Below are 16917 nucleotides of genomic sequence, written 5' to 3'. Positions count from 1 at the left end.
TTTATGAAATTAGATACGCGGGTGAGTGCTGGAGGACGAGGTACCCTTGGGGGAAAGCAGAGCTGGAGACGTCACCGGAGCCCAGGTCAGGTCCAGGGAATCATGCCGGTGACGGAGAACTGCCTATTACGGAGGTCCACCAAGGCTGGCCTGAAGCTCAAAACTCGCCAACCCAGGAGGGGTTCAGGCTGGCAATGGTAGTGAGTTTTTGCTCCTGTGCGCTCACAAGCGCAAGCTAAGGTGCCTACTGTCTTTGCTCCTTCTCGGTTCAAAGGTTGCGTCTATCCTCCTGGACTGAGATGCTTCTAGTCTGTGCCACTGGCTCTCTTCCTGCCTCTCTGATTGTTGTCAGGTACGCTCTGCGATACAACTGTGTCCTTGGACTTGTTCTGGGATTCCTTCTCAACTGCATGTATGTGGTGTGTCTTCCCACGCTTGCAAAACCAGCAGCCCGCCTGCTTGAGCTCTCCCAGACTCCACGGCCTGTCGCCCTGCACCCCCTCTCTGCTGTCACTGCTTGAGCTGGGTCTCCATTTCCCCTCCTCTTCTGCCTGGTACTTTGCACAGGAGTCAGCCACTGATCACAAGACCCATTCTTCAAACCCTTTGTCCCCTTTGGAGCTCCTTCTAGGTGGAAGCAGGAAGAGATGGTCGTGCTATTCCTGGGCCCTCTAGGGGAGGAGTGTTGGAGGAAAGTACACAGGAAATCCATGGAGACTTCACCACAGAGGAGGAAAGATTCTTCATAGGAAACTCAGAGTTAGACTCAAGGAATTTCTTTTATTAATCATCATGTGTATATATGTGACAAGTACTCTATAGGGTACTTGAGAAACCCTTCAACATGGACTTTAGAGATAAGCAAGTGCTTAGCATCATTCCTAGATAAATGCTATTTTCCTAACAGTGCTTCCTATAAATACTAGAGAACCATCAAAGGAAAGTTATAACATGGGGGTTTGTTGCCTGTATGTTGCATCTTTTTAAGTGTTCATTAGTTCATCCATTTAAAAAACATGTGTTGGAAGAAAAGCTATGCTCAACCTAGACAGCATATTAAAAAGCAGAGACATTACTTTGCCGACAAAGCTAATCAAAGCTATGGTTTTTCCAGTAGTCATGAATGGATGTGAGAGTTGGACCATAAAGAAGGCTGAGCACTGAAAAATTGATGCTTTTGAACTGTGGTGTTGGAGAAGACTCTTGAGAGTCCCTTGGACTACAAGGAGATCAAACCAGCCAATCCTAAAAGAAATCAACCCTTAAAATTCACTGGAAGGACTGATGCTGAAGCTGAAGCTCCAATACTTTGGCCACCTGTTGTGAAGAACCGACTCATTGGAAAAGACCCTGATGCTGGGAAAGATCGAGGGCAGGAGGAGAAGGGGACGACAGAAGATGAGGAGGTTGGATGGCATCACTGACTCGATGGACATGAGTTTGAGCAAGCTCCAGGAGCTGGTGAGGGACAGGGAAGCCAAGCGTACTGCAATGCATGGGGTCACAAAGAGTTGGACACGACTGAGCGACTGAACTGAGAACTTCCCTGGTGGTCCAGTAATTAAGATTCCACATTTCCACTGCCAGGGTGCGAAGGTTCCATCCTTGGTGGGGGAAGCTCCACATGCCACAGGGTGAGGCCAAAAAAATAAAATTAAATAAAAAATAACGTGTTGGTCTCCCTCTGTGTACACAGGTGAGCACTAGGACTGCTCTTCTGGAACTTAGTTTCTCTCCTCAGAAAAAGAAAGAAGGGATGAAGATAACAATTTTAAGATTAGATAGAAAGGAAAATTGGACTCCATACATTTGGTAAAGTAGAAAAAGGACAAGTGGGGGGAGGGGGTTGGGTGGACAGGAACGCTGAAGCAGTATCCCAGCTGTGAAAGACTGCAAACCTACACGTTTTAAGTTCTGAAGCTTTGTGTCACTGAGAAGGCCTCAGCTCTCAATCAAATGCCACAAGGTTAGATTTCCATACTTTACCGATTAGAGTCTTGACAGCAAATGGTTAGGGTCGATCGTATGTGTATGTGCCACGGTGCCTTCCGGAACCACTGTGCTGTCTACTAGGACAAGTGATAGACCGATTATTGTGAACATTCTTAACGCGGATTTCTTGGCAGGTTTGTCTGGATTTACCTTGCTGAACACCGCCAACCTCTTGGCGCAGTGCCCCCGGTTGCCACGCGAGGGCAGCACAGGATCAAGAAGAAGGCAGGCTCCTCCCCAAGCGGAGTTGCCCGTCACAGTCAGCAGTGAGTGGCAGGGCTGGGTTGGTGGTCTTTGGATTCGTTCTAAAACAATGTGGGAGCAGAGACAAGTTAAAGGCACATCAAACATCCACGAAATCCGTCTGGAAAGCATCTTGAGAAGGTAATATACCAGAGACTTGGTCTAGATCTCTTAACGAGAGGTTTAACTGTTCCCCCGCCGTAATCACTCGGTGCATGGGGTTACTGAGCTGAAAAAGGATGTGCTATAAATTTAAAATACACACTGGCTGCTACTGCTGCTGCTGCTGCTAAGTCGCTTCAGTCGTGTCCGACTCTGTGCGACCCCATAGACGGCAGCCCACCAGGCTCCCCCGTCCCTGGGATTCTCCAGGCAAGAACACTGGAGTGGGTTGCCATTTCCTTCTCCAATGCATGAAAGTGAAAAGTGAAAGTGAAGTTGCTCAGTCGTGTCCGACTCTTAGCGATCCCATGAACTGCAGCCCACCAGGCTCCTCCGTCCATGGGATTTTCCAGGCAGGAGTACTGGAGTGGGGTGCCATTGCCTTCTCCGATACACACTGGACTAGTGCTAATAAAACAGAAAGTGTAAAATATCTCAATAATTTTTACAGTGATTATATGTCATAAGGATAGCATTTTGGATATTTTGGATTAAATAAACAATGCATATCCATTTAAGCTCATTTCACTAGCTTCTTTTCCTTTTTAAAATGTGGCTATTGGAAAATTTAATATTATATATGTGGCTCTTATTATATTTCTATTAGACAACATTAATTCTAAAAACATTCCACTTTTAGGTGGAAATTTAGGTTTCCTGAATGTTTTTTCTTAAGGATTACTGCAGAAAGCAATTTCTATTTGGAATCAAAATGTATTATAGTCTGAAATTATAATATTAAGTTGATTACTATGTCCCAATACACAGATAATCTTTGACTCTTGTAACACTCGGTAGGAAAATGTTCTTTCTTATCTTACATTAAATCTTCCTCCAGGGGATTTAATGGGATAAAGATTTCCTGTTTTCTCAGAAGTCTAGCAAATAAGAGGGTGAATGTTCATGGTAATTATCTCTAAATGAGGAGAAATGATCTGATAAGTGATTTTGCCAAAGACAATGTTCATGCAGGCATTGAGGGGAGAATTCCTGAAAGTGATTGCTTGTAGTTCCACAGTGATTCCTGAGAGACTATGTTACCTCCTGTTTGAAGATTTTTTTAAAAAAACATATTGTATATTCTCGCTGTTTTCCATATTGATTGAAGTTGAAAGAATTTAACTTGATGTCATTTGAGGGACTTTTATATCACTGGTTCTCAAACTTGGCTGTACATGATAAACTCAAAGGGAACTTTAAAAAAATCCCAGCTGCCCAAGGACTTCCCTGGTGGACCAGTGGCTGAGACTCCACACTCCCAATGCAGGGGGACTGGGCTCGATCCCTGGTGGGGGAACTAGATGCCACATGCCACAACTAAGACCCGGTGCAATCAAATAAAAATAAAACATCCCAGCTGGCAGACCACACCCTGGACAGATTAATCGTTGGAGGATGAGACCCAGGTATTTGCCATGTCAACCAAAATTGAAAATGACTGGGATAGTTAAGAACGTGGGCTTTGAAAACTGCCTGGCTTCAAAGCCCACCCAGCCTGGTCGCTTCCTAGCCCCGTGACCCTGGGCAAGAAACTTAACCTCTGCAAACTCTATGGCAGAAACAGGGTAATGAAAATAACACAACTTGTAGGACTGTCGTGTGGTTTAAATAAGATAACCTATGCAAGCCACATACAAGAGGGTGGGCATGCAGTAAGTTGATTATTAACTATCAGCTTCCTAATTTCATATTCATTTCTCTGGAACACATCTCCAGCCATGGTCCTTGCCTCTGACACAAATTCACCTGTGTATTTCATGTATTGTCCTATGACATTCCTTTGTTCACACTGTTGTGGTTGTTCAGTTGCTCAGTCATGTCCAATTCTTTGCGACCCCATGGACTGCTGCGTGCCAGGCTTCTCTGTCCTTTACTACTATCTCCCTGAGTTTGCTCAAATTCATGTCCATTAAGTTGGTGATGCCATCCAACCATCTCATCCTCTGTTGACCCCTTCTCCTCCTATCTTCAATCTTTCCCAGCATCAGGGTCATTTCCTGTGAGTCGGCTCTTTGCATCAGGAGGCCAAAGTATTGGAGCTCCCACATCAGTCCGTCCAATGAATATTCAGGATTGATTTCCTTTAGGATTGACTGGTTTGATCTCCTTACTGTCCAAGGGACTCTAAAGAGTCTTCTCCAGTACCACAGTTTGAAAGCATCAGTTCTTCAACACTCACCCTTCTTTATGGTCCAACTCTCACATCATACATGACTACTGGAAAAACCATAGATTTGACTATTGGGACCTTTGTTGGCAAAGTGATGTCTTACATAAATTCATTTTGCAAGGGTTCATTGAGCATCTACTTTACTATGAGAGGGTTTCCTTGGTGGCTCAGTAGTAAAGAATCCACCTGCCAATGCAAGAGTCACAGGTTCGATTCCTAGATTGGGAAGATCCCTGGGAGAAGGAAATGGCAGCCTATCCAATATTCTTGCCTAAGAAAACCCATGGACAGAGGAGCCTGGCAGGCTACAGTCGATGGGATTGCAAAAGAGTCGGACATGACTTAGTGACTAAACAACAACAACAGCTTACTATGAGAATCATAGAAGGTCCAAAAGAAAATGCGTGCACCTGCCTCATCCACTTGGGTTTTAATTTCCCTCGTGCATCTGTGTTTTCCCAATAAATCATAAGCGTCATGAGCTCTGAGACTAGGTTTCACACCTGGCCAGCCCAAGCCCCTAGCACCCAGCGCTGCTGATGGGAAATCAGAGGGCACTTTGCTGGGTACCAGGGGGCAGCCTGCTTGTCCTCAATAGGTGTCCTCAAGTGTAAAGGGAAGATGCTCCATCCATGACTGGTGTGAAGATTACAGGTCTGACCACGTGCTGTGGATTGTTGTTCAGTCACTCAGTCCTGTCCAACTCTCTGTGACCCCATGGACTGCAGCACGCCAGGCTCACCGTCCATCACCAACTCCCAGAGCCTACTCAAACTCATGTCCATTGAGTCGGTGATGCCATCCAACCATCTCATCCTCTGTCGTCCCCTTCTCCTCCTGCCTTCATCTTTCCTAGCATCAGAATCTTTTCCAATGAGTCAGCTCTTCACATTAGGTGGCCAAAGTATTGGAGCTTCAGCATCAGTCCTTCCAATGAATATTCAGGACTGATTTCCTTTAGGATGGGCTGGTTGGATCTCCTTGCAGTCCAAGGGACTCTCAAGAGTCTTCTCCAACACCACAGTTCAAAAACATCAATTCTTTGGTGCTCAGCCTTCTTTATGGCCCAACTCTCACATCTATCCATACATCACTACTGGAAAAGCCATAGCTTTGACTATATGGACCTTTGTTGGCAAAGGAATGTCTCTGCTTTTTAATAGCTGTCTAGGCTGTGGATCAATTTCAGTTCAGTTGCTCAGTCGTGTCCGACTCTTTGCAGCCCCATGGACTGCAGCACGCTAGGCTTCCCTGTCCATCACCAACTCCCAGAGCCTACTCAAACTCATGTCCATTGAGTCGGTGATGCCATCCAACCACTCGTCCTCGGTCGTCCCCTTCTCTTCCCGCCTTCCATCTTTCCCAGCATCAGGATCTTTTCCAATGAGTCGGTTCTTCGCATCAGGTGGCCAAAGTATTGGAGTTTCAGCTTCAGCATCAGTCCTTCCAATGAATATTCTGTGGATCAGTTCAGTTCGGTTCAGTCGGTCAGTTGTGTCCAACTCTTTGCGACCCCATGGACTGCAGCACGCAGTCTATTCTGTGGATTAGAACTTGTTAAAATCCACTGTCCGCCTCTTTGGATACAGTGCCGCGCGCGCCCACAAGGGGGCGGCAGGTCTCGGCCGAGCGGCCGGACAAAGTGGACGTCAGGCCTAGCGGCCCCGCCCCGTGGCCGTGACCCCAGGCCGCGCCGGCGCGGCGTCCTTCTCTGCGGGCAGACGGCGCGGCCGCGCGTGCGGGCCGGGGGCCGCGCGATGGGGGCCGAGGCCTCTGGGAGCGGGCCGGCGCTGCGGGAGCTGCTGCGCGAGGCGGAGACCAGCCTGCTTGAGTGCAAGGTGTGCTTCGAGCGGTTCGGCCATCGCCAGCAGCGGCGCCCACGCAACCTGTCCTGCGGCCACGTGGTCTGCCTGGCCTGCGTGGCCGCCCTGGCGCACCCGCGGACGCTTGCCCTCGAGTGCCCCTTCTGCCGGCGGGCCTGCCGGGGCTGCGACACCAGCGACTGCCTGCCGGTGCTCCACTTCCTGGAGCTCCTGGGCTCCGCGCTGCGGCCGGGCCCGGCCGCCCCGCGCGCCGCCCCCGCCGCCCCGGGGGTCCTCACCTGCCAGCACGCCTTCGGCGGCTGGGGGACCCTGGTCAACCCCACCGGGCTGGCTCTGTGTCCCAAGACGGGGCGGGTCGTGGTGGTGCACGACGGCAAGAGGCGAGTCAAGGTCTTCGACTCCGGGGGAGGCTGTGCGCATCAGTTTGGAGAGAAGGGGGACGCTGCCCAGGACCTTCGGTACCCGGTTGACGTCACGGTCACCAACGACTGCCACGTGGTCGTCACCGACGCCGGCGACCGCTCCCTCAAAGTATTTGACTTTTTCGGCCAGATCAGACTCGTCTTGGGAGGCCACTTCTGCTTGCCGTGGGGTGTGGAGACCACCCCGCAGAATGGGGTCTTGGTCACGGACGCGGAGGCGGGGTCCCTGCACCTCCTGGAAGTCGACTTTCCCGAAGGGGTCCTCCGGAGAACCGAAAGGTTGCAGGCTCACCTGCGTCGCCCGCGGGGGGTGGCGGTGTCCTGGCTCACCGGGGCCATCGCGGTCCTCGAGCACCCGCTGGGGCCAGGCGCCTGCAGCAGCACCACGGTGAAGGTGTTCAGCGCGAGCATGCAGCTCATCGGCCAGGTGGACTCCTTTGGGCTAAGCCTCTTTTTCCCTTCCAAGATCACCGCCTCCGCCGTGGCCTTCGATCACCAGGGCAACGTGGTGGTTGCCGATACTTCCAGTCCGGCTGTCCTCTGTCTAGGCAAACCCGAGGAGTTTCCAGTGGTGAAGCCCATCGTCACCCATGGTCTTTCGCATCCCGTGGCACTGACCTTCACCAAGGAGAGTTCTCTTCTTGTGCTGGACAGCGCGGCCCATTCTGTAAAAGTCTACAAGGTTGACTGGGGGTGATGGGGCGTGGTGGGGGTCCTAGGACCTGCTCCAGAAGCCCTGGAGCCGCCCCTGTTGAGCCCCGGATCAACAACTTAATCTTATCTATTCAACAGAGATGACTGTAACTGCCTGGTAGACTTAACAAAGGTGGGGGCCATTATTAAAGAATAATAATGAAATCTACCATTGATGGATTATGTACTCCTAGTGCTAAGAAATCTGTGAATATTAGCCCCTTCAATCCTTTCAGTGGCCCGGTGGTAATTTCTATTATGTATCTCATTTTAAGGATGAGAAAACTAAGACCCAGAGAGGCTAAAGAGATTTACCCAAGGTCACATTTACTTACTCTGACAGTCACAAATGGAACTCATTTCTGACTCCAAAACCCCTTGCTCTTAAATAAGACAACAGATGTGGACAAATATATCTGAGTGTATATTGTTGCTACATGTACTCTATTTACAAGTAGCTATTTACTTAGAGACACAGAGAAAGGAGACTTCATAGAGTTCAAGAGAAAAAGGATTTTGTGGTGGCCATCAGTTTAATTCAACATACAATTCCTTTGATGGCTCTTTAGAGGAAGTTACTGTGGATCTTGAGTTACTTGAAAAGCAAAAGCAATCAACTTTGCTTATTCAAAAGGTCAACACTTCTCTTGGTGCCTGTAACTCCTCTGCTATAGGCACTTAGGAAATACTACTTGGTTGGTTGAGAAAGGTTTGTGTTTTTGGGTTTTTTGTGTGTTCTAAGAAATCTTTACTTAATCAAGATAACTAAGATTTTTTTTCCTTATGTTTTCTTCTACAAGTGGTATATTTTTGGGTGTCCCATTTCGAGTTGATTCCTGTCTACAACATGAAGTATGGGTTGAGGTTATTTATTTATTTATTTGATATGAGGGTGTCTGATTATTCCAGCACTATTTGTTGAAAATAATTTTTTTTTTTTTTTTGGCCTCCTCGTGGCATGAGGGATCTTAGTTCCTTGGCCAGGGATCGAACCTGTGCTCCCTGCATTGGGAGCGCAGAGTCTTAGCCTCTGGACTGGGAGGGAAGTCCCAGAGAAAGACTTGTGTTGATGTAAGTTCCGAACTCCTGTGGAGTGCTCTACACATGTACTTGTGTTAGAAGGCCGGATGATATTTCTGTTAATGTAATATAGAGATAAGTCACCACAGTCAGTTCATGGCAGAAATGATTTTGCTTGCCTTTTTATGATCAGTGGTAATCTGAAGAACTTTTGTGATGGGGTTTTTCTCTGTCTATTTAAATCTGTCCCATATGTTGCAAACACCAGGCACTCAATAAATAATTCCTTTGACCCTGAGTTGGCATTTAACCACTGGCAAATCCCTCGTGGCTCAGACAATAAAGAATCTGCCTGCAATGCAGGAGATAGGGGTTTGATTCCTGGGTCAAGAAGATCCCCTGGAGAAGGGAATGGCAACCCACTCCAGTATCCTTACCTGGGAAATCCCATGGATCTAGGAGCCTGTTGGGCTACTGTCTGTGGGGTTGCAAAGAGTCAGACATGACTTGGTGACTAACACTTCCACTTTTCACTTTCAAACACTTCAACTACTTCTTGAAGTGATGTGATGGCTTGACCAAGATGATGCCTGCTTTAAGGTTGCATTGATTAAGTGAATAGGTGGAGATTTTAGGTGAAGTAGCTGCTTCTCTATAAGCTGTGTGTCTGGCTGGTATAACATTTCAGAGTTGAGGGCTGTTGGGAAAATGCCAAATAGCCAGCACCTCAGAAGCAGTAGCAAAACTTTTTCCTCGGGGAGGAAATAGTGGTTTTGAAAGGTGAGGGTTTGCTTTAGGTAATAGCTGATGCTTTATCAGCAATAGGATTCTAATTTACAAAGCATTTTCATAGATGTAACATACATTCTAGAAACAGCCCCCAAATTATGAAAAAGATTGTAGTCTGTTCTTTGAAGCTAAAAGAGAGAGCTAGGCTCCCGCACCAGTCCACAGAAGCCCATTTTGCTTCAATGTTCCCGTTATGTAGCACTGATATGATTTCAGGCATCAGGGACCAACCACCATTTGTGAATGCATCATCCCAAATAGGGCTTCTGGGAAGAGCCCCCAACTCCCGCACCGTCACCCTATCCTTAGAAATCACCCTCAGGTCAGCAACATCAGCTGAGTTGTATAACAAGAAAAGTTGTCTCAGATGGAGATATGGGTTCATACTTGGTCATTTGTGAATAGGGCAACCGTGGATTGATGTTACAAATGTTTTCCTTGGGAACAATGACATTTTAAGGCCTTGGGGCCCATTGAGCCAATCAAGAGAACTTCTCTTATTTGGAATCATCAGTCATATCCTGTTTGCCCCTAGAGCTGAGTGTGTCTTTCAGGCCAGGTGTGGAATATATGCAGCACGTATGGAGAAATCCCTTGTTACCATGTGGATTACCCAGCCGGAAGAATGGTGTGTGAGCTCCCAAGATGACGTGGGAGCAAATCAGAGAGGTGATCACAAGTGATCTTATTAACAGCTACCTTTACTTGGTAGCTGATCAGGCTGCAGATAGAGAGCAGGGTTTCCGAAGACACCAATTCTGCTGTTTCTAATCCACAGGCATTCACACGCTGAGGGGATAGGTTCAGTAACCTGTAATGGAGATGCTAAATTCACCTTCTGGGCGGTGCTCTTTAAAGCAAGCTGGTTAAAGCGCTCAAGCCACACCCTGCTGAACACCACCAGATTGTTAGAGGAACTGGAGAGTCTGAGATGGGCCAAAGGAAATCATCGCAGCAGAAAGAAAGAGATCCCTCGAAACTGTACCTTTTGCAGAGACCTAGATGGACCTAGAGTCTGTCATACAGAGAGAAGTCAGAAAGAGAAAAACCAACACTGGATATTAACGCATATATGTGGAATCGAGAGAAATGGTACTGCTGCTGCTGCTAAGTCACTTCAGTTGTGTCCAACTCTGTGCGACCCCATGGATGGCAGCCCACCAGGCTCCCTCGTCCCTGGGATTCTCCAGACAAGAACACTGGAGTGGGTTGCCATTGCCTTCTCCAATGCATGAAAGGGAAAAGTGAAAGTGAAGACGCTCAGTGGTGTCTGACTCTTAGCAACCCCATGGACTGCAGCCCACCAGGCTCCTCCGTCCATGGCATTTTCCAGATGATCTTATTTGCAAAGCAAAAATAGAGACACAGACATAGAGAATAAACGTATGGCTACCAAGGGGGAAAGGAGGAGGTGGGATGAACTGGGGGATTGGATTGACTATATACACTATTGACACTATGTATAAAGGAGATAACTAATGAGCATCTGCTGTGTGGCACAGAGAACTCTCCTCAATGCTCCCTGGTGACCTAAATGAGAAGGAAATACAAAGAAGAGGGGGATACATCTAACAGTAGCTGATCCCCTTTGCTGTACAGCGGAGACTAAAACAACCTTGTAAAGCAACTACACTCCAATAAAAATCAATAAAATTAAAAAAAAATAATAATAAGTTCCCAGGTGATGGAGGAGAGTTGGAATGACTCTCCAGAGGTCAGAGACAAAGGAACTCAAGCACAAATAACTGGAGAAGGAAAAGGAATGGGCTTTTCCTGAAAATCCCCCTCAATCAGGTGCCTTTAGGCCAGCGCTACCCACCACCCATCGCCACCTGGTGCGTCCGTAAGAGCAAGCAGAGGCCCAATCAGCAGCACTCACGTCACCCTCTGTTTGTTCTTATTTTGCCCAATTCCTGAGGCTCAGACTGTCTCCTGGTTTTGGCCTTGTTCTGCCCGCTGGACTTGATTTTCACAGTCTTCTTCCTTGGCGTTTCCTGAGGACTGTGGTTCAGATTTATACCTCTTCCCTCTCTGGGTCCCGGGACGCAAAGCATCGCAACTTGTTTGTGCCTCATCCAGACCTTTCCTGGTGGGTCGGGCGAAGACCTCACTGAAAGTGAGTTGTGTGCCTTTTGAGGAAGTATTCCATATACCTCAGAAAAATGGGGAAGACCCACTAATGATGGCAATTTAACCATCCTCCACCTCCACCGAGAGACGAGATGTAGGCTGGTGGCTGGCCCTCCACTAAGGGCGACCCGCTCCGGGGCTTCTGAGGCTTCCCTGTAGCTCAGTCGGTAAAGGAGCCTGCAATGCAGGAGACCCAGGTTCGATCCCCGGATTGGGAAGATCCACTGGAGAAAAGAGTGGCAACCCACTCCAGTATTCTTGCCTGGAGAATTCCATGAACAGAGGAGCCTGGCAGCCTACAGTCCATGGGGTCGCAAAGAGTGGGACACAGCTTAGCGACTAGACCATCACCACCCTGGTGGTGTACTATGGTTGATAAGGAGGTGAAGTGTTTTCTTGAAGAATATGTAGGAAATATGAGAGGGAGGCTGCCAGGACTCACCACAGCGACTGTGCTGAGCTGTCATGGTTGTCTACCGTGCCCACCACCCCTCTAAGGAAAACCTACTCCCCTCCCCCACAGGCCCTGGGGATGAGCTAGCCCTCGGCTGCCGTGCTTCCTAGTTGGATAGGAGTGCCCACCAATACGAAGAGCAACCTGTCCATCAATGTCCTGCCAAATATATTCAATTAGATCAGGAAGCTCGCCTACGGCTTGGCCTCAGATGAACAGCTTTTTTCAAAAGGGACAAGGAGATCCAGTTAGATTCTTTTCTTGAGGTGGCGGGGTTGCCTTTTTTTTTTTTTTTTAATTGAAGTGTAGTTAGTTTTATGGGCTTCCCTCTTGGTTCTGTCGATAAAGAATCTACCTGCAATGCAGGAGACCAGGGTTCAATTCCTGGGTCAGGAAGATCCCCTGGAGAAGGAAATGGCAACCCACTCCAGTATTCTTGCCTGGAGAATCCTGTGGACACAGGAGCCTGGTGGGCTCCAGTCCATGGGGTCACAAGAATCGGACACAACTTAGTGACTAAACCACCACCACAGTTGGTTTACACTATTATTTTTGTTTCAGATACACACCAAAGTGATTCAGTTATACACACATCTTTTTTAGATTCTTTTCCCTTATAGGTTATTATAAAATATATGAGTGTGGTTCCCTGTGCTGTGTAATCTATTTCCATTTTCAACTGCTGATGGATAAATCTGGACGGACTAAAAATGATGATACAGGAAGGCCAATTCCATTACATTTTGGAGTTAATTTCCGCAAAATTGTACCAGTCACCTCTGGTGGACACTAAAATGTAAATCTTAAAATTAGTAACTTTTCTTCTCTGACCAGTCAGTACGAAATACGTTATATGAATTTGTTAAATTTGCTGGCAACACTATCTGTACAAGTTGAACACAGGATATTCAAATGCATTCTGATTGTAGACAAAATCTGTTAATTCATAAGGGTTTTGGGGACGAGGGGAGAGTTACGTCTTTGTCAGGTTTTACTGTTAGGGTGTTGCCGGCCTCATAAAATAAGTTGGGAAATGTTCCTTCCAGCTTTATTTCCTGAAAGAATTTGTATGACAGTGTTGTCATTTCTTCTTAAATGTTTGATAGAGCTCACCAGTGAAATCTAGTGGCCCAAGAAATTTCTTGATGTGTGTAGTTTCAGAGTTTATGGTTGTTTTCTGTGGAAAGATGGGCTAGTTGGAGCTTACTCAATCATACTGGAACAGGAATTTAAAAAACCTTTTAAATTTCTTTGATTTTTTTTTTTTTTTTGGGCAAGCATTTTATCACTGACTATATCCTGTGTGCTCATTTTGTGTTGAGCAAGGTGCAAAGCTGTGAGGATGTGAAGGTTCCCAGGCGCTGATGGTCGGGGGTCGGGTGTGGAGATGGACAAGCTAGCTAATCAGAAGAATACGGCATAGGATGGTGAGTGCTCTGAAAAGCACAAGCTGGGGGCATGGGGCGGGGGGAGACGGGCCCAGCAGCCAGAAGAGAACAGATATTGGAAGAGATGACATCACCCTAGAATTCCAGACTGATTGATGTCATCAGAGCTGGACACTTCATCCAAAACAAACTAAAAAACTAAAAGTAAACAGTTGTCTGAAGTATTGATTCTTCGTAGTCCTGACGTTAGGATCCATTTTTCTGTCGCTGTAGCCTGTCAGCATTCGGGGACTGTAAAGAAGGCAAGATGACAGCTGATGGTCAGTGATGCTCAGCTGAGTTTTTGAGCATCTTGGGGTATTTTTTAATATTTTTACATTTAGCTAAACACCACAGTAGTAAGTGTATTCTAAAAAGGTCAGAAGTGCCCTCTTTGGACAAAGCTCATTGGTTGTTACAATGCAATCCTCCCCACAGTGAGACATTTTATAATCCTCTCCCACGTTTAGTCCTTTCCCATCATTGTGCCGGTGACAGATTTTATGGGAGGAGGCGTCACGTGGACCTAACACGTACTTCCCCGATCCAGAGATGCTTGCGGTTGGAAGTGTCCTCCTGTTTCCTGTGGTCTTGACACCTCTCAATGCTTGGCACCTGCTTTGTTGCTAAATCAGGACCTTGCTGGGCCTCTTGGCACTGATTACTCGAGTCCTCCCCTCCCCCAGCGTCAGCCACTCAGGGGAAATCCCTCCTGTACAGTAACAGGTCAAACAGAGGCAAACTATTCAAGAGAAAGACACTGACTCGTAAACTGTATGTCAAAGGAAGCCAGAAACGGGGACCATGATGGAGAAACATGAAAGATTAGAAGAGTTTTAGCTCCAGGCACCCAGCACTTGGTCAGAATATGAGAAAAGCTTCTCCAGTTATTGAGGGTTGATTTGATGGGATATTTCACAACTGAGTTTGAAAGTATTTTAGGGCACCCCACTCCAGTACTGTTGCCTGGAAAATCCCTTGGATGGAGGAGTCTGGAAGGCTGCAGTCCATGGGGTCGCTGTGAGTCGGACACAACTGAGTGACTTCACTTTCACTTTTCACTTTCATGCATTGGAGAAGGAAATGGCAACCCACTCCAGTGTTCTTGCCTGGAGATCCCAGGGACGGGGGAGCCTGGTGGGCTGCCGTCTATGGGGTCGCAGAGTCAAACACGACTGAAGCAACTTAGCAGCAGCAGCAGCAGGGAGTGCCAGAGCGTGTGTCTATAAGATCCTGTCTTTGTTGTGAAACATGCCAAATAATTTATGAATACTGCTTAGCACCATGTCTTCATGTGCACACCATCAATGAAAGGCTTCCCGTCAGGATGTGACCTTTGCTTGGGTTCCATGCTCTCTCTCCCAGCTAGGTCGACTCATTACTGTCTCCCTCGAAGGGAGAAGGGCTCCTGCCTGCAGCTCTCCTGTGGACACACTCTGAAGTTGGCCCCCAGCCCCCCAGGAGCAGTATGAGAGGCTTCCAGTTAAAGGTTTTCCTGTCTGGTGCCTGGGGTCTGTCATCCAGGGCATAGGCCTCACTACTGGCTCTGATCTAGGCTCCAAGGGCAGCCTGGACTTGGAGCTCTTACCCTCAGCACCGTGGTACCAACCCAGGTATGACATCTGGGCCCCAGCTTTGCTCTCGCTTGGCTGCTGTAGGCATCCTTGCCTCCATCCTTAGCTGTGACCCATGGTGACACTTTCTGTCTTACCTAATGCTGTTAGAGACCAGGGAGTGTATGAGGTTGAGTATTTTTGGACCATTACTGGGACAGAGGCAGAGGATAAGAGAGTAGCAAGTGGAAACGGTACCGAGAATGAATGGCTTCTCATTGGATGCAGAGACTCTACAGCGGGCACCAGGCTTCAGTTCTTACACAGACTCATCTCATCCTCATCATAGCCTAGGAAATATTGGGTTGGCCAAAAGGCCGATTCAGGTTTTTCTGTGAGATGTTATGTATGTCCGTAAGATGCTTTCCATAATGTCTTACAGAAAAACTCAAAAGGAACTTTTGTCCAGTCGGTAGTTGCTAGTGGCATTTTTACAGGTGGGGAGACTGAGGCACAGAGAAGCTAAGTAATTTGCTGAAGGTCACATAGACAGACAGTAGATAAACTGTTTAATCTCTCTGAGCCTTAGTTTCTTTCTGTAGAATGGAAATTTAATAGTGCCCACTTTGCAGACTTCTGAGGCCTGCAAAAGTCTATGCGTGTGCAGCAGAACACTGACAGCTGTCCGGCCTCTCTTAGCGATCAATATTTTGCCTGAACTGTTTTGGGGTAAGGCAGTACCTCTGTTTTTAAGCACAGAGGTTAGCGGTCATGAAGCTTAGACCTGCAGGAAGCCATCTGTGCTCGAGTGTAGGGAGAACCTGCCTGACAACAACGCCCGCGGAAAAGAGCTGAAAAGCCGGAGGAAGATGACATCCGCGGAACATCGTGGGTCTCCCAGTTTTTCTATTCCCAAAGCTGGGTGTCACCCCGGATGTCATGTTTCTCTGATCTGACAAGTTTCCTGTTCTAAAACAAGTTTGACCTGTGTGTCTGTGTTGTTGTTATTGTTTAGTTGCTCAGACGTGTCTGACTCTTGCGACCCGTAGACTGTAGCCCTCCAGGCTCCTCTGTCCATGGGATTCTCCAGGCAAGAATACTGGAGTGGGTTGCCATTTCCTTCTGCAGGGGTTCTTCCCGACCCAGGGATCGAACCCACGTCTTCTGCATTGGCAGGTGGGTTCTTTACCACTGAGCCACCTGGGTGTCTATGACTTTCATCTAAAGAAGCCTCAAGAGAGTCCAAGGTCAGGCTCCTAGAAGATATCATGTATTCATATTACAAGGACTTTGCTTTACACCTTATGTCAAGGCAACACAAAGCTGGCTTTCAGTCGGTACTCAGAGATCCACAATAGAAGAAAATGATTGGCTCCTTTGAGTTTTGAGTGAGGTGTCAAACTACTAATATGTTGTTGGACTTTTTCGTTTGTTTGGCTACACCACGTGGCATGTGGGATCCTAATTCCCTGACCACTTCATTTTGAAGTACAGACTCTTCACCCCTGGACTACCAGGGAAGTCCTTACACTGTCTAATTTTTTTTGAGGAGTGGGAGGAGAGTCACCTGCTACCCATTGAAAGGATTTTTTTGGGGGGGTGGTTATCAGAGCTCCTGTGATACAAAAGGTTTTCAAGTTTGATAGGATCATAGAAAGGGCTTCCCAGGTGATGCCATGGAAAAGAATCCACCTACCAGTGCAGAAGATGCAAGAGACACAGGTTCAATCCCTGGGGAGTAAGCAATGGCCACCCACTCCAGTATTATTATTATAAAAAAAAAGATATGGACCGCTTCAGGAATTTGCATGTCATCCTTGCTCAGGGGCCATGCTAATCTTCTCTTTATTGTTCCAGTTTTAGTATATGTGCTGCCAAAGCGAGCGCCCGCTCCAGTATTCTTGCCTGGGAAACCCCATGGACAGAGGAGTTTGGCAGGCTACAGTCCTTGGGGTTGCAAAGAGTCAGACACGACTGAGCTGGCACACTCACACACTCCCCCACACACCCCTACACACACCGCCACATACACAGGATAA

The 16917-nt window shown here is 47.6% G+C and overlaps 1 protein-coding gene and 1 non-coding gene across 2 annotated transcripts; one reads left to right on the top strand and one right to left on the bottom strand.

Moving 5' to 3' along the window:
- Positions 1 to 6324: 6324 nt before the first annotated feature.
- NHLRC1 (NHL repeat containing E3 ubiquitin protein ligase 1) lies at positions 6325 to 8823 on the top strand. The gene has a single exon (XM_040249333.1). It carries the CDS (start codon positions 6325 to 6327, stop codon positions 7507 to 7509), a length of 1185 nt encoding a protein of 394 aa, XP_040105267.1. The 3' UTR covers positions 7510 to 8823.
- Positions 8824 to 16658: 7835 nt separating this feature from the next.
- On the bottom strand, positions 16659 to 16765 carry LOC120870652. The gene has a single exon (XR_005722852.1). It is a non-coding gene; the product is annotated as a U6 spliceosomal RNA (small nuclear RNA).
- Between the last annotated feature and the right edge of the window lie 152 nt (positions 16766 to 16917).

The sequence above is a fragment of the Oryx dammah genome, unplaced genomic scaffold (assembly GCF_014754425.2).
Source record: "Oryx dammah isolate SB20612 unplaced genomic scaffold, SCBI_Odam_1.1 HiC_scaffold_11, whole genome shotgun sequence".
Classification (NCBI taxonomy): Eukaryota; Metazoa; Chordata; class Mammalia; order Artiodactyla; family Bovidae; genus Oryx; species Oryx dammah.
Note: the sequence above shows the minus strand (reverse complement) of the source record. Positions and strands in the feature narration are given on the sequence as shown.

What these genes read in the sequence shown, in the direction of transcription:
- NHLRC1 (XM_040249333.1), top strand. Translation starts at nt 6,325, where the DNA reads ATGGGGGCCGAGGCCTCTGGGAGCGGGCCGGCGCTGCGGGAGCTGCTG.